The following is a 21,256-nucleotide window of genomic DNA, read 5'->3' on the forward strand; positions in this document are numbered from 1 at the left end:
TAGTAGCGCTATATAAATGAATAAATATTATTATTATTATTATTATTTTTCTGCACCAAAATCTGCTATTTATAGCAGTAAAGGGCACCAAAAAATGCACGCTTTTTTGTTGTTTTTTTGGGCCATGCATTATTATAGTGAAATCGATGGCTGGAAGGGCTACAAAATGCAGGAAAAAAATGCACCAACAATTGACACGCTGCAGAATTTTTTTTTTCTGCACCTAAAACTGCAAGGAAAAAAGAAGCAACGTGTGCACAGCACTTCAGAATTCCCATAGACTTTGCTGGCAAGAGGATAGGCATGCAGACAACAAACTGCACCAAAAACTGCATTAAAAACGCACAAGGTCTAATATAGCATATGTAATTGCACAAGATCTCCACTGTCCGGCAGTATTTAGTCTTTTTTAGGTCCAGGATGTCCCATTGCATCATGGGATTTGTAGTCTTCTCTCCCTTTTGGAATGGAGGGAGGTCTGATAAGTAGGAGTAGAGTAAGTATTACAGGGGGGAGGGCGTCCGAAGAAAGAAAAGCAGTGGGCTCTGGAAAGAAAAGGGTTAAAAGGACAACACATTGGTTACGGTTAACCCTATCATTTCCAGATTGCACAGGTTAGAAGGTGCCGCTGTGTGTGTGTCTGTTTGAGCATGGCGGCAGCTATGGGGTTAAGTGTGCAGTGAGTGTGTGCAGTGCCTCTCCCCTGCAGCCTCCGCCAGTCACACTCATTGCAGGCATTATGGGTGGCCCTCATTATTCAAATCTGGCAATCCCGGCCACTCCTCCTGGTATTGGGCTTTTCCTGTGGCCAGCAGCAGCTGGGTGCTGGGCTCCTGCAGTGTGGTGGGATCACAAGGCCTGGGGTCTGCTGAGTCACATGGACAAGGTAAGGAAAAGGGGGGAGTCGGTGGCAGTGGTGCAAGACGGGGTGCCATAGCCGTGCCCTTGAGCCGGACGGATAAGTAGGACAGAGTCCCCATTTCGTGGGCACGGAAGCTGAGAGCGGTCCAGGCAGCGCGATGGTGATCATCGTCACTGGCGGGGTTGAGCGGTACCAGGCTGAGCGGTGCCGGAGAGGGTTGACCGGCATTTTGGGCGCTACGGCACACTTTTCGTCTTTTTTCAAGACTTGTCGGTGGAGTTGGCGATGTCTCATTCGAATAATTGCATTGTGCCGGCACACGAAGGGTTATCGGCAGGCTGCAACCTGACTGTCACTTCTCACTGCTGGAGCTTTGTAACAATGGGCGCTCAGTTCCTGTTTGTTTCACCAGGAAGTGTGTAAAGATCCCAGGGCTCCGCACAATAGTATCGCCCCCCCTCCCCACACTCCTCTCCTTTTCTCTTACGACCTCTTTCACTTTTCTTTTGAAGTTTACAAAGTAGAAAACTTTTCGCCTTGAGGAACCCAGACGTTGTCCTCTTTGACCAAATCGTTAAAAATTCGGGTGACTTCCAACAGGACCCCCGACAGACAGATTGCCTTTCTAGATTTGCTTCATATTGTTGATTTATACAGCGGATGACAAATTCTGGTTCGACTTCTGGTGGAGTGTTGTTGGCCCGATCGGTTGTCCCCCAGCTTTACCGGAAATGGTTATCACAAAAAACGATAGACTTGGATATGATGGGGATGACTACAGTAAGGGGTTAATAAAACGTGGATGACATTTTTCATGTTACCCATGTACAAATTTGGTCCCCACTGCAACCCGTACAATGGAGAGATCGGTGGTCGTAGAGTTCCACCACCATCCCAATATCGTGACCCGTAGAGGCATGGGCTCCACAAGATCTCTGAGGTGTCCTCTGGTATCTGGTACATGATACGTCCTGACACCTTTCTACCATGGCTGCAATGTTCTAAAAAGGGTTCTGAGGTCTTTTTATATACAAGGAAGAGCCTACAAGATCCACCTGATACCAGGAACACCCCACAAGACCTGCCGTATATCGGGAACACCCCACAAGACCTGCCATATACAGGGAACACCCCACAAGACCTGCCCCTGCCATAGACCGAGATCACCCCACTAGACCTGCCCCTGCCATAGCCCGAGAACACCCCACAAGACCTGCCGTATACGGGGAACACCCCACAAGACCTGCCCCTGCCATAGACCGAGATCACCCCACAAGACCTGCCCCTGCCATAGCCCGAGAACACCCCACAAGACCTGCCGTATACCGGGAACAACCCACAAGACCTGCCGTATACCGGGAACACCCCACAAGACCTGCCGTATACCGGGAACACCCCACAAGACCTGCCCCTGCCATAGACCGAGATCACCCCACAAGACCTGCCCCTGCCATAGACCGAGAACACCCCACAAGACCTGCCGTATACGGGGAACACCCCACAAGACCTGCCGTATACTGGGAACACCCCACAAGACCTGCCATATACAGGGAACACCCCACAAGACCTGCCCCTGCCATAGACCGAGATCACCCCACAAGACCTGCCCCTGCCATAGACCGAGAACACCCCACAAGACCTGCCGTATACGGGGAACACCCCACAAGACCTGCCGTATACGAGGTACATCCCACAAGACCTTCCGTACACTGGGAACACCTCACAAGACCTTAGATATATTTGGAACACCCCACAAGGCCCGCTGTATACCAGAGATGCCCCAAAAGACCTGCCATATAGTAGGAACACCTCACAAGACCTGTATACCGGAACACCACACAATATGTGCTGTATACCGGAAACACCCTAAAAGACCTGTGGTACACCGGGAACACCCCATAAGATCGGCTGTATACTGGGAACACCCCACAAGAGCTGCCGTATACCAGAAACACCCCACAAAACCTGTCATGAACAGGGAACACCACACAAGACTTGCCATAGACCAAGAACAGCCCACAAGTGAAATAAAGGTATTTCAGCTCACCTGCCGACTCCACTGCTGTGATCTCCTGGGTGCACGGATCCGCTGGAAGGTCCAGGCCAGCCAAGGTAATGGGAAAATAGAACGAAGGAAGGAGGGATCCACGAGGATTTGTGCTGGATCCCTCCTTCCTTCGTTCTATTTTCCCAACAGCCCACAAGACCTGTCGTGTACAAGGGACACCCTACAAGACCTCCAGTATACCGGAAATACCCCACAAGACCTGTCGTGTACAAGGGACACCCTACAAGACCTCCAGTATACCGGAAATACCCCACAAGACCTGCCGTATGCCGGGAACACCCCACAAGACCTGCCATATACCGAGAATACCCCACAAGACCTGCCATATTCCGAGAATACCCCACAAGACCTGCCGTATACCAGAAATACCCCACAAGACCTGCCGTATGCCGGGAACACCCCACAAGACCTGCCGTATGCCGGGAACACCCCACAAGACCTGCCATTTGCCAGAAATACCCCACAAGACCTGCTGTATGCCGGGAACACCCCACAAGACCTGCCGTGTCCTGTGAACACCCCACAATACCCGCTGTATTTGGGGGTACACCCCACACAATCTGATATATGGTGTGCCGTGTATATATCACATCTCTTCTTTTCCTATGTATACTTTTACCTCATCTTACAAGGTGGAGTCCTCCTTTAGTGCCCCCTTATGCTGCAGTTCCTCCCGTTACGAGCTCCTCCGTGGTATATGCTGCTGTTTCGCACTGATTGCGCACACAATGCCGTTTTATTGATGTCTATTACCGCCTAATTATGGTGCCTGGAAGCGCCTGTCATCGTTTTATTGCCTGGTCCTACGGAAGAAGGAGATAATTTAGGGCTGACAGCTATGTAATTTTCCCTCAGCCTGGTAATGAATAGGTGCAGGACGTCGGGCAATCCTCCATACTGTGTGCCTGGCCTTCAGACCTTCACCAATGATGGCTGTGCCCCTCCCCATTGTCTTACAATAATTTGCCACCTTTGGTATATTTTATCTCTTCACCTTTGTGCGCACTCAGGGGTGTAGCCACGACATCAGGATTAAATATCGCTGATTGTAATGCGAGGATTTATTTTAACCAAAACATGAGGTATCGATGCACTCAATGACCCCTGTTTGAAGCCCAAGTCATAATGTAAGGGCAGGTTATGGTGGTGAGACCATATAGATGAAATGTTGGTAGGCATATGTTGTATTATGGTGTCCTGGCTCTCGCACGATAGTAGATATCGCATATAAAAAGGATTGGGCATGTTGGATTTCAACATGTCTGATCATTTTGTTTTTAAACAGGTGCCTGCTAGCTTTCATAACTCCCCCATACCAAGGACCTAAGGATAGGCCATCAATATGTAAGTCCAGGGTGACCCCTTTAAGATAAGTGTCCAGCAGCTTACTCAACTTTCTCTATTGAGAAACACATGCTCCACCAAGCTGAGCGTGCATATGTATGGGGGAATAACAAGTTTTAGGCTGACCGATATATAAAGGGCATGGTCAGCTTTAGACAATCTGACTAATTGGGGATTTGGGTATGAAGAACCTCTTGAACGTCCACTTACAGAAGTAGAATGAATATTACGGGTGTCTAATGCTACTCCTCTTCCGTTCCTCCTCCTCTTAACTTTAGACAACCCTTCTCTATTGGATACTAATACAGAGGTTTCTTGTTTCTAGGCTGTGTATAAATTGGGGGCCACCCAGGGCAAGGGGAGGCTGCAGTTTGTTTGCCCCTCCGTGACTCTTTAACCAATTCTGCACCCCTTTGTATGTTGTGATGTTCCTCAGGGGTGGGGAGTTCCTCACAGGTTGTCACCACCCAATAGCGAAAGGAGAAGGTATCATGCTCCTCCCCCAAGGAAAAAGTATGGAATTTTAAGAGGTTAGTAAGACTGGGCCTAGAAAAAAAAAGTGAAGAGTCTGTCAGGTCCTACGTGAGAGTCTGATCTCAGTCAATGCGTGATAGAAATCGGTCATTTCTTCTTTATACATTGAAATATTTAACTAACGAGGAAATTATCAATTAGTTACACAGGAAATCACCAGGAAAGCAAAGATGCCTCTGTACATAATTACAGGTGAAGTTTCCACCAACGGGTTTGGTCCTTTGCGGGTCGGGTCCTCGGCGTTTGTTCCTCCTCCGCCGTCCTCCTGGTTTGTCCCCTTTTCTTTATTTGAATATTGCGTCGCTCCGCCATTGCTGTTGTTGTCAGCGCACACGCATTGCCGCAATGCTCAAGTCTTCATTGAAATGGCGCCGGAGACCGCTCATGCGCGACCCACAGATCTCCGGCGCCATTTTATTGAAGACACTGCAGGGAAGGCTATGAGAGGCATTGGCATGTGCGCAGGGTTTTTTTTGTTTACATCAGTGCACAAGCAGTCTTCACCGCAGTGTCTTCAATAAAATGGCACCGGAGATCACGGTACGCGCATGCACGGACTTCCAGCGCCATTTTAATGAAGACAGAATTAATGTAGCAATGCGCACGCATCGCCAACAACTGCAATGGCAGCGCAATATTCAAATAAAGAAAAGGGGGCACGTCATAGATGAGGTGGAGGAGGAATAAATGCTGAGGACCCGAACCATAAAGGCCTGCTCCCGCTGCACCTGTCAATCAAAATGCAGTGCATTTCTCTTCCCTTCTGTACTTTTTTCCTTCCTTCTTTCCCTCCTTCCTTCCCTCCCTCCCTCCTTCCTGCCCTTCTTTCTTCCTTCTCCCCTTCCTTCCCTCCTTCCATCCCTCTTTCCTTCTCTCCTTTCTTCTCCCCTTCCTTCCCTCCTTCACTGCCACCTTCCATCTCTCCTCTCTTTCCTTCCTTCCTTCCTTTACTTCTTCCCTCCTTCCATCCCTTCTCTCCTTCTTATCCTCTTTCCATCCATTCTCTTCTTCCTTCCTTCTCTTCCTCCCTCCTTCCATCCCTTCTCTCCTTCCTTCTCTTTTTCCTTTCCTTCTTCCCTCCTTCAATCCCTTCTCTCATTCCTTCCTTCTCTTTTTCCTTTCCTTCTTCCTTCCTTCCTTACATCCATCCCTTCTCTCCTTCCTTCCTTTCCTTCCCTTCTTCCCTCCTTCCATCCATTCTCTCCTTCCTTCTCTTCTTCCTTTCCTTCTTCCCTCCTTCCACCCCTTCTCTCCTTCCTTCTTTACTTCTCTTCTTCATTTCCTTCTTACCTCCTTCCATCCCTTCTATCCTTCCTTCTCTCCTTCCTTTCCTTCTTCCCTCCTTCCATCTTTTCTCTCCTTCCTTCTCGCCTTCCTTTCCTTCTTCCCTCCATCCATCCCTTCTCTCCTTCCTTCTCTCCTTCCTTTCCTTCTTCCCTCCTTCCATCCCTTCTCTCCTTCCTTCCATCCCTTCTCTCCTTCCTTCCCTCCTTCCATCCCTTATCTCCTTCCTTCTCTTTTTCCTTTCCTTCTTCCCTCCTTCCATCCCTGCTCTCCTTCCTTCCTTCTCTTCTTCCTTTCCTTCTTCCATCCTTCACTGCCACCTTCCATCTCTCCTCTCTTTCCTTCCTTCCTTTCCTTTCCTTCTTCCCTCCTTCCATCCATTCTCTCCTTCCTTCTCTTCTTCTTTTCCTTCTTCCCTCCTTCACTGCCACCTTCCATCTCTCCTCTCTTTCCTTCCTTCCTTTCCTTCTTCCCTCCTTCCATCCCTTCTCTCCTTCCTTCCTTCTCTTTTTCCTTTCCTTCTTCCCCCCTTCATCCCTGCTCTCCTTCCTTCTCTCTTTCCTTTCCTTTTTCCCTCCTTCCATCCCTTCTGTCCTTCCTTCTCTGCTTCCTTTCCTTCTTCCCTACTTCCATCCCTTCTCTCCTTCCTTTCCTTCTTCCCTACTTCCATCCCTTCTCTCCTTCCTTTCCTTCTTCCCTACTTCTATCCCTTCTTTCCTTCCTTCCTTCTCTTTTTCCTTTCCTTCTTCCCTCTTTCCATCCATTCTTTCCTTCCTTCCTTTCCTTCTTCCCTCCCTTCTCTCCTTCCTTCCTTCACTTTTTCCTTTCCTTCTTCCCTCCTTCCATCCCTTCTCTCCTTCCTTCCTTCACTTTTTCCTTTCCTTCTTCCCTCCTTCCATCCCTTCTCTCCTTCCTTCCTTCTCTTTTTCCTTTCCTTCTTCCCTCCTTCCATCCCTTATCTTCTTCCTTCTCTCCTTCCTTTCCTTCTTCCCTCCTTCCATCCCTTCTCTCCTTCCTTCCTTTCCTTCTTTCCAATTAAAGATATTTCATCAACCAAGCATCGGCTCTTTCTACGTCAGCTATCCCTGGATTCGGCATCTCACTGCCTGTATGGCGCTGCCTGCACCACATATAGCAAAATCCTGCTGGTTGGTTCTCTTTAAAGGGAACCTGTCAGGTGCAATATGCCCCCCGGACCACGAGCAGTTCTGGGTGTATATTGCTAATCCCTGCCTAACCGCCCCTGTATACACTAGCAAAGATAAAGGGATCTATAGAAAAAGTATTTCTAAAGCTCTTTTATCGTATGCTAATGGGCGCAGGGACTAGTCCCCTGGGCGTTACTTCCCTTGGCTAGTCGGCCCCATTAGCATGTTAGTACACCCCTGTGGGCCCCTGTGGGTGTACTATCATGTTAATGAATGTGCAGCATCACAGGATGATGTCACTCACCTCTCCGCTGCTGTCGCCGGCCGACGCTGGATTTCGGCTCAGTGCACATGATAGCGGTATTTTGGTCATGCGCACTAATTCAGTTTGAAGCCAGGACGCGTACACCCGGCTTCATAGTGCACATGACCAAACCTCCGGGATCATGCCTTGTCCAACCCCTTGTGCTGTTTATAGTAGGAAGCAGTCATGTTTTTTTTTTTAAATTATGTAAAAATCCCTTTAAGAACTGATGACTGCATACCATTCAGGAGCCTAGGAGAGCTGGGTGACTGCAGACTTTCATAGGAGTAAAAGAAATTAAATATGAGATCTTATATTGCTGGGAAAATGTGCATAAATATTGCAGACTTCCAGTATAAAACTGGACGTTCCCTTTAAATCACACCTGTCACTTGCTATATATATATATATATATATATATATTTTTTCCCCCTGGTGTAAATGCCGCTGTTCTCCTGAATCCGGCGATGTTTTTCTTGTGTTCCTGCTCCCTTCCGTTCCTGAGATATGGCTCTCTGATCATTGTAGATAAATCTAGGCTTGTTAGCCAAGTGGGCATGGTCTTCTTGATGACCACACCCACTTGCTGACAAGACTAGATTTATATACAAGGTAGAGAGGGTCATATCTCAGGAACGGAAGGGAGTAAGAACACAAGAAAAACATCGTCGGATTCAGGAGAACAGTGGGATTTACAGCAGGCAAGAAAATTACATATTTATAGCAAGTGACAAGTCCCCTTTAAAGGTGTCTTAAAGGGCCAGTGTACAAAAAATTGAATGCTAAGTAAATTATTTATTTGCTGTGTCTTCTTTTACACAGTGGGTGAACCTGAACCTTACAGGTAGTATAAACACAGTTTGCTATTACTTCCCTGCGGTTGTGTGTACACCATTGTGTGTATACCAGGGCGTAGCGCAGGAAATCACTATTTACACTTACTTGCTTTGTGTAGGTGGATAAGAACCAGGTCAGTGCAAGATTGTTCAATCTGTGGGAAAACATCAGAGGTGAATGGCTCTTAAAGGACCCTTGCTCATGTTTTTCCTTAAAAAAAATGGGACGGGTTCCCTTTAAGAAAAAAAAAAAGAAAGTCTTTAAGCAACTATTATAAAATTAAAAAAAATAAATAAAATGACCCCTTTGGTTAAAACAAAGCCCAACCTAGGTGAGCACACAGCGGAGTATACGGGGTTGTCATGGCAACTCGATGCACAAAACGTACAATACAGATATGTATTTACCTATAAATAGTGCGCAGCTGAATAAACAAAACCCTCGGCGTATCGTGCGGTGATGGGGGGGGTAGAAGGAGGGAGGTTGTATTCACATCCGAAAATTACCAAATGTAATAAGGAGTTCTGTCAATACAAAAACCTCCACTAATAATGGGAACTGCATAAATAACAATTCCCCAGTTGTCATCAGTGTGGCTCGCTTTGCCCCTTTAAAGCTTTGGAGTCCAGTGGGCGGTCCTGCTTATTGAATGTAGGGAAAGATCGCTACCCTTTTAGGCATAGGAGTCCAGTGGGCGGAGCTACTCTATGATATATAGATTGTGGAATAGATTTCTGTTCTTTTTATGCTTATGAGTCCAGTGGGTGGAGCTACTCTGATATATAGATTTGTGAGAATAGATTACTGCCCTTTCTATACTTTGGTGTCCAGTGGGTGGTCCTACTCAGTGATTGTAGGAAAAGATCACTGCTCTTGATATACTTAGGAGTCCAGTGGGCGGAGCCACTCTGTGATATATAGACTTGTGGGAATAGATTATTGCTCTTTCTATGCTTAGGAGTCCAGTGGGCGGAGCTACTTTGTGATATATAGATTGTGGGAATAGATTACTGCTCTTTCTGTGCTTAGGGGTCCAGTGGGCGGAGCTACTCTATGGTATATAGATATGTGGGAATAGATTACTGCTCTTTCTATGCTTAGGAGTCCAGTGGGCGGTGCTACTCGGTGATTGTGAGAATAGATTACTGCTCTTTCTATGCTTAGAAGTCCAGTGGGCGGAGCTACTCTATGATATATAGATTGTGGGAATAGATTTCTGCTCTTTTTATGCTTATGAGTCCAGTGGGTGGAGCTACTCTGATATATAGATTGTGGGAATAGATTACTGCCCTTTCTATACTTTGGATTCCAGTGGGTGGTCCTACTCAGTGATTGTGAGAATAGATTACTGCTCTTTCTATGCTTAGGAGTCCAGTGGGCGGTGCTACTCAGTGATATATAGATTTGTGAGAATAGATTACTGCTCTGTCTATGCCTAGGAGTCCAGTGGGCGGTGCTACTCAGTGATATATAGATTTGTGAGAATAGATTACTGCTCTGTCTATGCTTAGGAGTCCAGTGGGCGGTGCTACTGACTCAGTAATATATAGATTAGTGGGAATAGATTACTGCTTATTACTGCTTCTATGCTTAGAAGTCCAGTGGGCGGAGCTACTCTATGATATATAGATTATGGGAATAGATTTCTGGTCTTTTTATGCTTATGAGTCCAGTGGGTGGAGCTACTCTGATATATAGATTTGTGAGAATAGATTACTGCCCTTTCTATGCTTAGAAGTCCAGTGGGCGGGGCTATTCATTGATTCTAGGATTAGATTACTTCTCTTTCTGTGCTTAGGAGTCCAGTGGGCGGAGCTATTCAGTGACCTATTGATTAGTGGGAATAGATTACTACTCTGTCTATGCTCAGGAGTCCAGTGGGTTTTCCTACTGTTTCTATGCTTAAGAGTCCAGTGGGCGGTCCTACTGAGTAACAACTATTTCTATCAAGTAGGGCCGCCCACTGGACTCCTAAGTGTAGAGACAGGCAGAATTCTTTTTTTAACAATTCTGTATACACGGTAAATCACTGATTGGGACTCCCGAGCATAGAAATGGCAATGTTTTTTCCTCCCTTTATCCTCCTAGATGCCACAAAATAACCTTGCATAACATTAACTTTCTATAGGCCGTACTTAAAGGGGATGTCCAGGATCAGAACTTAAAGGGGTTGTCCAGAAATATATGCTTTTTTTCTCCCCAGAAATGTCTCCACACCTGTATGTAGGTTGTATCTGTTATGACAACTCCGCTCCTTTGAAGTAAATGGGGCTGAGCTGCAGTACCACACTCATCCTGTAGACAGGTGTGGCGCTGTTTTGGGTGGAAAGCGGACATTTTTGTGAACCCTCCATGGACACAATGCCTGTTTTGATTGTGAGTCGTCGAGGCGTGTGCTAAGGCATTTCACGGATTTTGCCAAAACATACTGTGCGCTCTCGTCCGGCGGAATGACTGCTCACTAACGATGTGATCTCTTCCCCTAGTGACTTCTTCTGGGCACTGCTGTGACTGGAAAGATGAAAGCCCCGAGCTGCTATCTTCAGAGGAATTAGAGGGAAACTCCACTATTCCTGGAAGGAGGCAACTTTCCCGGATATGTCCCGACAGTACGGAGAGGAGAGAATGGGCCCGTTTGTTTCTGACGTCTACCCTAAAGCTACGGCACAGGAGGAGACCATGTTCCTCCGACAGGTCTGAGGCCGGGGAAATTTTGGTTGGGTCTATGCCAGCGCTTGTGTTGCCACCTCCGCTTTCTGGGACCAGGGATGCTGGGAAAAATTCCAGTCCATATTTCACTTGTACCGACTCATTCCTCTCGGAAATTCCAGTTTCTCTGCACCTCGGAGTCTTACAGTTCAGGTGAAGCCATCTTCTGATCTCCAAATCCCGGTCGCCGGACATGGAAGACGTTCCCCACTTTCCGTTTTACTATTTTTGACCCTTCTGAGATCCCTTCAGGAATATAATACGTCGAGTCTCGTCAATGTGGTGACCACGCATGAGCCATGTCTTGGTTTGGAGAATTTCGGTGGTTATGCCTGGTGACCCTCTTTTTCGCCTCCTTGGTGACCATTGCGGTATATCTCGTCCAGTACGTCCTGAATGGTTGGTGGAAACGTAAAACGAAGACGCCGTTTTCTGGGGCGCAGAGTGAGGCCGACTCTCTACTGTCCTGGATTTTATCGCTGAATAGCTGGAGGAGTCAATGGCTGAAGGCTTGGATAGCTGCCCTCAACGAAGAGGCCGGGAAAAGAGGGGTAGGTGTCTTTCTACCCAGTGGCATAACTAGAGTTTGATGGCGCCAGTGCAAAATTTGGACCTTGGCCCTTTCCCTCAACACCCAGTTTTCCTATACTCTGATATCCCTCTTTCCCTCAGCACTTAGCTTTCCATGTTCTGATATCCATGTTTTCCTCAGCACCCAGTTTTCCAATGCTGAGTTATATATCTTTCTCTCAGCCCCCATATAGTATTATGCAGCCCCCATATAGTAGTATGCAGCCCTTATTTTCCTTCATCTAGTAGTATGCAGCCCCATATTCTACCATATAGTATTCTGCAGCCCCCTTATAATAGTATAGAGCCCTTATTTTACACTATATAGTAGTATGCAACCCCCATATAGTAGTATGCAGCTCTTATATTCCACCATATAGTATTATGCAGCCCCCATAGAGTAGTATGCAGCCCTTACATTCTACCATCTAGTAGTATGCAACCCCATATTCCACCATATAATATTATGCAGCCCCCTTATAGTAGTATACAGCCCTTATTTTCCACCATATAGTATTATGCAACCCCATATGCAGCTCTTATATTCCAGTATGCAGCTCTTATATTCCACCATATAGTAGCTCTTATATTCTACCATATAGTATTATGCAGCCCCCATATAGTAGTATGCAGCCCCCATATAGTAGTATGCAGCCCTTATATTCCTCCATCTAGTAGTATGCAGCCCTATATTCCACCATATAGTATTATGCAGCCCCTATATAGATATAGTAGTATACAGCCCTTATTTTCCACCATATAGTATTATGCAACCCTATATAGGTAGTAGTATGCAGCTCTTATATTCCACCATATAGTATTATGCAACCCTATATAGGTAGTAGTATGCAGCTCTTATATTCCACCATATAGTATTATGCAGCCCCCATATAGTATTATGCAGCTCCCATATAGTTGTATGCCGCCCTTACATTCCTCCATCTAGTAGTATGCAGCCCCATATTCCACCATATAGCATTATGCAGCCCCCATATAGTAGTATACAGCCCTTATATTCCACCATATAGTAGTATGCAACCCCTATATAGTAGTATGCAGCTCTTATATTCCTCAATACAGTATTATTCAGCCCCCATATAGTATTATGCAGCTCCCTTATTCCTCCATATAGTAGTATGCAGCCCCCATATCATTTAATGCACCCCCACAGTCCTCTGGCCATCGTGATTAAATACATAAATACTCACTTTACCTCGTTCCCTTGCTGCTCTGGTCTCCTCAGCGTGTCCACTGTTCTTCCACTCTGCACATCTCAGCACAGTTGCGCGCAGTAGTGACGTCATTGCGTTCTACAGTGCTGACACATCAAAGTGCTGCAGACACAGCGGGAGAATGATGAGAGAGGGAGTGCTCCACTCTTTCTTTCATCATTGCTTTCAGTTGTATCGGCAACTGAGATGCTTGGTGGGGGGCTCGCGGGGGGCCCGGTGCCAGCCCTGGCACTGATCCCCCGACTCACGGGCCCCATAGCAGTTGCATGGCCAGCCACCATTGGCGGTACGTCACTGGCTGAGGTCCTCAGACCCCCTGAACCTCCAGGCCCGGTTGCATTCGCTCTGCCCCTGTTCGTACCATATAAAAAATGAAGCTGAGCACTCAATGTCAGGCAGCAGCTGTAAAGCCAATATAATTTTGTACGCGCAGCAAAAGAAAGGCAAAAACGTAAAATATTAAATTGCTTGATTTAAATGACTTGTAAGACCTTACCTTGCATATGGGTTATGTGGGGATATAGATACAGGGGGTTCAGAGGCTCTCAAGATGACCCAATAATTACAAATGGCATAAGGTAGGTGTAAGCTTTAATTTCTCACCCCCCATTTTCGAGTGATTAGGTTTCTACTGCTTAGACGAAGGGCATAGTGGGGATGATGACTTAGTAGTGATCTTATTGAGATCTATAGCAATTTAAACATAATTTAGTACTACAAAGAACTGCACTATAGAATAAGATTCCTTCAGAAACACAGGAAAGGGGTCTTTACAGTAAGAGGAGTTGATGTTTGGATTAGGTTTCCATCGCTTGGACAAGGGGCTTGTTGGGAATGATGACTCTTATTGAGCGGTATAAGATTTTAAACATAATTTATTACTTCGAAGAACTGCACTAGAGAATATATGACTTAGTAGTGGTCTTATTGAGATGTATAAGAATTTCAACATAACATTACTTCGAAGAACTGTATTATAGAATAAGAATCCATCAGAAATACAGGAAAGGATTCTTTACAGTAAGAGGAGTTGATGTTTGGATTATGTTTCCACCGCTTGGACAAGGGGCGTGTTGGGAATGATGACTTAGTAGTGATCTTATTGAGATCTATAAGAACTTCTACATAACATTACTTCGAAGACCTGCACTATAGAATAAGATTCCTACAGAAACACAGGAAAGGATTCTTTACAGTAAGAGGAGTTGATGTTTGGATTAGGTTTCCACCGCTTGGACAAGGGGCATGTTGGGAATGATGACTTAGTAGTGATCTTATTGAGATCTATAAGAACTTCTACATAACATTACTTCGAAGAACTGCACTATAGAAGAAGATTCCTTCAGAAACACAGGAAAGGAGTCTTTACAGTAAGAGGAGTTGATGTTTGGATTAGGTTTCCACCGCTTGGACAAGGGGCATGTTGGGAATGATGACTTAGTAGTGATCTTATTGAGATCTATAAGAACTTCTACATAACATTACTTCGAAGAACTGCACTATAGAATAAGATTCTTTCAGAAACACAGGAAAGGATTCTTTACAGTAAGAGGAGTTGATGTTTGGATTAGGTTTCCACCGCTTGGACAAGGGGCGTGTTGGGAATGATGACTTAGTAGTGATCTTATTGAGATGTATAAGATTTTAACCATAATTTATTACTTCGAAGAACTGCACTATAGAAGAAGATTCCTTCAGAAACACAGGAAAGGATTCTTTACAGTAAGAGGAGTTGATGTTTGGAAACTACACCTCATCAGATAGGAGTGGCAGAAATAACTGACAGAAGGCTTTACCACCTTACTTCCAATGTGTCTTAAAAGGGTATCTCCAACATTTATGGAAAATTCCCACGAAATGCCATAAATGTCCACTAAATTCACCTGCAGGAATGGAAAGGTTTTTTTCCTCCCATGGAAATGAATGAAGAAAGGCGCCATCACCTTTCCATTCCTGGACGGCCCTGTTCTGGAGAAAAGAAGTGATTCCTAGAGGAAGGATATTCACAGACTATGTCATAAATGTCTTACCCTTTCAGCTGCCTACTGGCATTGAGCTGCCAACAGACACCACCAGTGCCGGAGGCCGCAGGGAAGAAATCAGTCTGTTTGGAGGCTTTCTCATCTATAAGAACTCATAGCGCCCCTGGCCACCACCTATCTGCCCGGTAGGGATCTGGTGGAGCTGGGTGACAACTCACTATTCTAGCTGCATTGTCAGTCCAGTTGGTTGTCAGGAACAGATATGCTGCTTTTTTTTAAGGTCATTTTAGATTGAAATGCCCCCTATAAAGCGTCCTGCGGCCTCCGCTCCGCCGCTTTCCCCCGCCTCCGCCGCCTCCCCCCGCCTCCGCCGCCGTCTGTGAAGTCCATTATAATGACAGATCGCAGAGCGCATTGCCGCTGCCTTTTTTATGGGGCTTTTATTTAACAGCAGAGATTGAGTGTCAGATTAAATTTATAAGGACGTGGAGATCCGGCCTGATTTATGGCCAGCTTTATATATATATATATATATATATTTTTTTTTGTCTCCCGTGTGATCATTCGCATATGATTGTACAGAGAGCTTAGTGCCTGCAGCCGGCGGACCGGGACGGGGGGAGGAGGGGACGGGCGGCCATTGATCTGCTGTCACCTAAAGTGAATATTTAAAAGAGAGAAAGCGGAATTAAAACAAGAGAAAAAAAATCAATGGCGGAGATTTTTCTTTTTTTGGCCTCCAGGGTCGTCTTGGCCTTGGTATTGTGTATTGAGAAGCCAGGCTTTATTATCACGCAGCTGTTCAGAGTTGGGTTTACACAGCTGTCTGTCTGTCATTGCTGGAGATGGGAGGCTATCTTTTCCACCATCCGCAAATAGGATCGGCTATTAATGCCTGATCCAGTGGGGCTCTTATCAAAAGGGACCCCTGTGATTCCTAGCACTACGGAACCCCTGCTTAGGGGGGTGGTACTTAATTCAATCAGGATCTCTGCCTGCTACCACCACTAGGTGGAGCTCCCAAAAAACACATCAGCTGTATAAATGCCCATGTAGTCAGCTCCCTCTAGTGGTGGCTGTATAAATCTGTATGTAGTGAGCTCCCCCTAGTGGTGGCTGTATATATCTGTATGTAGTCAGCTCCCTCTAGTGGTGGCTGTATATATCTGTATGTAGTGATCTCCCTCTAGTGGTGGCTGTATATATCTGTATGTAGTGAGCTCCCCCTAGTGGTGGCTGTATATATCTGTATGTAGTCAGCTCCCTCTAGTGGTGGCTGTATATATCTGTATGTAGTGATCTCCCTCTAGTGGTAGCTGTATATATCTGTATGTAGTGAGCTCCCTCTAGTGGTGGCTGTATATATCTGTATGTAGTGAGCTCCCTCTAGTGGTGGCTGTATAAATCTGTATGTAGTGAGCTCCCTCTAGTGGTGGCTGTATAAATCTGTATGTAGTGAGCTGCTCCTAGTGGTGGCTGTATATATCTGTATGTAGTGAGCTCTCTCTAGTGGTGGCTGTATAAATCTGTATGTAGTGAGTTCCCTCTAGTGGTGGCTGTATAAATCTGTATGTAGAGAGCTCCCTCTAGTGGTGGCTGTATAAATCTGTATGTAGTGAGCTGCTCCTAGTGGTGGCTGTATATATCTGTATGTAGTGAGCTCCCTCTAGTGGTGGCTGTATATATCTGTATATAGTGAGCTCCCTCTAGTGGTGGCTGTATAAATCTGTATGTAGTGAGCTGCTCCTAGTGGTGGCTGTATAAATCTGTATGTAGTGAGCTGCTCCTAGTGGTGGCTGTATATATCTGTATGTAGTGAGCTCCCTCTAGTGGTGGCTGTATATATCTGTATGTAGTGAGCTCTCTCTAGTGGTGGCTGTATATATCTGTATGTAGTGAGCTCTCTCTAGTGGTGACTGTATAAATCTGTATGTAGTGAGCTGCTCCTAGTGGTGGCTGTATATATCTGTATGTAGTGAGCTCTCTCTAGTGGTGGCTGTATATATCTGTATGTAGTGAGCTCCCTCTAGTGGTGGCTGTATAAATCTGTATGTAGTGAGCTCCTCCTAGTGGTGGCTGTATATATCTGTATGTAGTGAGCTCCTCCTAGTGGTGGCTGTATAAATCTGTATGTAGTGAGCTTCCTCTAGTGGTGGCTGTATATATCTGTATGTAGTGAGCTCCCTCTAGTGGTGGCTGTATATATCTGTATGTAGTGAGCTCCCTCTAGTGGTGGCTGTATAAATCTGTATGTAGTGAGCTCCTCCTAGTGGTGGCTGTATATATCTGTATGTAGTGAGCTCCTCCTAGTGGTGGCTGTATAAATCTGTATGTAGTGAGCTTCCTCTAGTGGTGGCTGTATATATCTGTATGTAGTGAGCTCCCTCTAGTGGTGGCTGTATATATCTGTATGTAGTGGGCTCCCTCTAGTGGTGGCGGTATATATCTGTATGTAGTGAGCTCTCTCTAGTGGTGGCTGTATAAATCTGTATGTAGTGAGCTGCTCCTAGTGGTGGCTGTATATATCTGTATGTAGTGAGCTCTCTCTAGTGGTGGCTGTATATATCTGTATGTAGTGAGCTCCCTCTAGTGGTGGCTGTATAAATCTGTATGTAGTGAGCTCCTCCTAGTGGTGGCTGTATATATCTGTATGTAGTGAGCTCCTCCTAGTGGTGGCTGTATAAATCTGTATGTAGTGAGCTTCCTCTAGTGGTGGCTGTATATATCTGTATGTAGTGAGCTCCCTCTAGTGGTGGCTGTATATATCTGTATGTAGTGAGCTCCCTCTCGTGATGGCTGTATATATCTGTATGTAGTGAGCTCCCTCTCGTGGTGGCTGTATAAATCTGTATGTAGTGAGTTCCCTCTAGTGATGGCTGTATATATCTGTATGTAGTGATCTCCTCCAAGTGGTGGCTGTATATATCTGTATGTAGTGAGCTCCCTCTAGTGGTGGCTGTATAAATCTGTATGTAGTGAGCTCCATCTAGTGGTGGCTGTATATATCTGTATGTAGTGAGCTCTCTCTAGTGGTGGCTGTATATATCTGTATGTAGTGATCTCCTCCAAGTGGTGGCTGTATAAATCTGTATGTAGTGAGCTCCTTCTAGTGGTGGCTGTATATATCTGTATGTAGTGAGCTCCTTCTAGTGGTGACTGTATATATCTGTATGTAGTGATCTCCCCCTTGTGGTAGCTGTATATATCTGTATGTAGTGAGCTCTCTCTAGTGGTGACTGTATAAATCTGTATGTAGTGATCTCCTCCAAGTGGTGGCTGTATAAATCTGTATGTAGTGAGCTCCTTCTAGTGGTGACTGTATATATCTGTATGTAGTGAGCTCCCTCTAGTGGTGGCTGTATAAATCTGTATGTAGTGATCTCCCCCTTGTGGTAGCTGTATATATCTGTATGTAGTGAGCTCTCTCTAGTGGTGGCTGTATAAATCTGTATGTAGTGAGCTCCCTCTAGTGGTGGCTGTATATATCTGTATGTAGTGAGCTCCCTCTAGTGGTGGCTGTATATATCTGTATGTAGTGAGCTCCCTCTCGTGATGGCTGTATATATCTGTATGTAGTGAGCTCCCTCTCGTGGTGGCTGTATAAATCTGTATGTAGTGAGCTCCCTCTAGTGGTGGCTGTATAAATCTGTATGTAGTGAGTTCCCTCTAGTGATGGCTGTATAAATCTGTATGTAGTGAGTTCTCCCTAGTGGTGGGTGTATATATCTGTATGTAGTGAGCTCCCTCTCGTGGTGGCTGTATAAATCTGTATGTAGTGAGCTCCCTCTAGTGGTGGCTGTATAAATCTGTATGTAGTGAGCTCCCTCTAGTGGTGGCTGTATAAATCTGTATGTAGCGAGCTCCCTCTAGTGGTGGCTGTATAAATCTGTATGTAGTGAGCTCCCTCTAGTGGTGGCTGTATAAATCTGTATGTAGTGAGCTCCCCCTAGTGGTGGCTGTATAAATCTGTATGTAGTGAGCTCCCTCTAGTGGTGGTTGTATATATCTGTATGGAGTGAGCTCTTCCTAGTGGTGGCTGTATATATCTGTATGTAATGAGCTCTTCCTAGTGGTGACCCCTCATACAAAAAGTGGTCTATGAGAGCCCTTCACTACTTTTAGACAACTACATATAATGGGTATTAACCCCTTAAAAACCTAAAAACCCTAGCCTACCAGCGATATTAGGAATAAACCTCTTTACCCACCAAGATATTAGATTTAACCCTTTCACTACTCTCAGCCATCACTGATATTAGGTATTAATCCCTTCTCAAGCCTAGATTAATGGATATATTAAGAATTAACCCCTTCATTACCCTAAACCACCAAAAATAATACATTTGACTCTTTTTCACCCTACTTGACGACAATTGATCACCAGAAATGTTATAAATTAACCCCTTCTTCATTCTAGACTACCCAAAATTACAATCTTAACCCCTGCACGACCATCAGACATATTAAAAATTAACCCTTCTTTACGCTAGATATTAAGAATGAACCCATTCATCACCCTAATCCTCCATTGACAGGTTTTAATCCCTGCATTAGACAAAACTTCCAGAGATTCTATAATTAACCCCTTCACCACTAAGAGCACCACAGACTATTGGGGGCATTATCAGATATATTAACCCCCCTATCTGCACCGCAGCGCCATTAACCTTCATATTTAGGAACGGATTTGCCTTTTCTATAGATGCCCCATCGATGTATCTGGTAGGAACCCCCCCTCCCCCCTTTAATATTTTTGGTAACGTGTAGGAGCAGCCCGATGGGAGTCCATTCATCCTCTGTTGACGGGGGTAGTGACTCAGTTCCTGTCCCGCTCGTTAGCAGTGGTGAATACATGGAAACTCAGTGACATTTCTATAGATCTTGGCTGAGGCTTTACCCCGGGTGGGCTAGTGGGGATTTACTTTCAGGGATGTGTGGGTGTTTGGCAGTTTATATATTGTGGATGTAGCAGAGCTGAAATTATCCTCCAGTACAATTCATCTTGATATCATGGTCTGAGCAGACAGAGGAGTGGCGCACAGTATAGCGGCATTTGGCAAGCACTATAGGGGCAGTAATGGCTGCCGAGGCCCAAGGGAAGTCCAAATGGGCCATTGTGCACCCTGCATTGTGACCGTTATGAAATATCAAGACATTCTTTTTGACAGAGCCGTATGAGGACGGAGCGCCTCCTCCATCAGCTTCTTGTTCTGTCTCTAATTAGGTCAGATATCTCCCTGGGCCTGTGCTGTTCACATATGATACCAGCACGGAGGACGCGCTGCAGATGTGGCTGCTTTACAAAGGTGTCCTCCTCTAGAGGACTGCGGCAGACATTCCTGATACATGATATTCAGAGAAAACATATAAACGTCCCTTCTTTGTACATTCAAAACGTGAAAACCCGGTTTCCATATCTTCTTTCTAGGCTGAAATATGATGGAACGAAGTTGTAGGCCCGAAGCCTGAAGCTGCACTACTGAGAGATGCTGAAAACAGTGACCCTGTGTAGAACTAACTCACCCTCCACATCAATATGTAGATCCTACGTGCCTCATATAGGGCCAGAAACATACCTAACCCCCAAATTCAGGACATTTATACCCTTTAGGTAGGGATGGGATACCCCCTGACTTGGGGGTCGTCCCCCAGGATTGTATTGGTACAATATGGACAGTGTGTGGATGCCATAATGAACCACAGATTCAGGAATCTTAGGGACTACTCCCCAAAATGGCCACTTTTGAGTATAGTTTTTATTAATCGCACCCATTTTGTGGACTGGATTATTCCAGGAATATTGGGTCAGTCAGACATTGCTTTGATTCAACACAAGGTCTCCATGACAACCTACATAAAGAATAGCATGTTGTCATCAGAACCTCTCAGTACTCCAGCCTCAGGCTTCGGGCCTGTAACTTCAAGCGATCACATCTCGGCTTAGAAATAAGATATTAAAAAACGGTTTTCAGATTTTAAACCCTTGTGATGTGTATTTTCCACATCGGTCTCATGAGGGATGTATGTATTGGGCTGAGACACTGCCCCACCTTGTACAGGGCAGATGCCGGCTGTGCTGCGCAGCCAGCTTCTGCCTGTAAAAGCAGCGACCTGAGTGCAGCTTCGATTGTCCCTATTTAACTATTTAAAAGTCCTTAGTTACACGACTATGTTGACAGAAAAATAAACAGGGCTCTTGGAAGAGAAAAAAAATTAAATATTGGCAGGTCATGAAAGGGTTAGTGCGCACTTCAAGGACTTTCATAAAAGGTTAGCTGTTCGGGCATGCTGGGAGTTGTAGTTTTACAATAGCTGGAGAGTCACAGGTTGGAGGGGCTCAGGGTTAACAGTCAAAGGTCCCTCTACTACATAAGAAGACCCC

General features: G+C 45.5%; 1 protein-coding gene across 5 annotated transcripts in view; it reads left to right on the forward strand.

Annotated features, from left to right (window-relative positions):
• The first annotated feature begins 464 nt into the window (after positions 1-464).
• The window catches only part of C2CD2 (C2 calcium dependent domain containing 2), a 65,183-nt gene continuing 44,391 nt past the window's right edge, over positions 465-21,256 (forward strand). For 3 of the 5 annotated variants that reach the window (XM_075332883.1, XM_075332891.1, XM_075332888.1), the window contains exons 1-2: positions 799-886; positions 10,868-11,641. In XM_075332883.1, coding sequence (XP_075188998.1) covers positions 11,390-11,641 — 252 coding nt within the window. In that variant the 5' untranslated portion in view covers positions 799-886; positions 10,868-11,389. Of the gene's footprint in view, positions 497-540; positions 615-798; positions 887-10,867; positions 11,642-21,256 lie in introns of those variants that run through there. The other 2 variants (XM_075332885.1, XM_075332887.1) reach the window with 2 other exon arrangements.

The sequence above is a fragment of the Anomaloglossus baeobatrachus genome, chromosome 2, assembly GCF_048569485.1.
Source record: "Anomaloglossus baeobatrachus isolate aAnoBae1 chromosome 2, aAnoBae1.hap1, whole genome shotgun sequence".
NCBI classification, from domain to species: Eukaryota; Metazoa; Chordata; class Amphibia; order Anura; family Aromobatidae; genus Anomaloglossus; species Anomaloglossus baeobatrachus.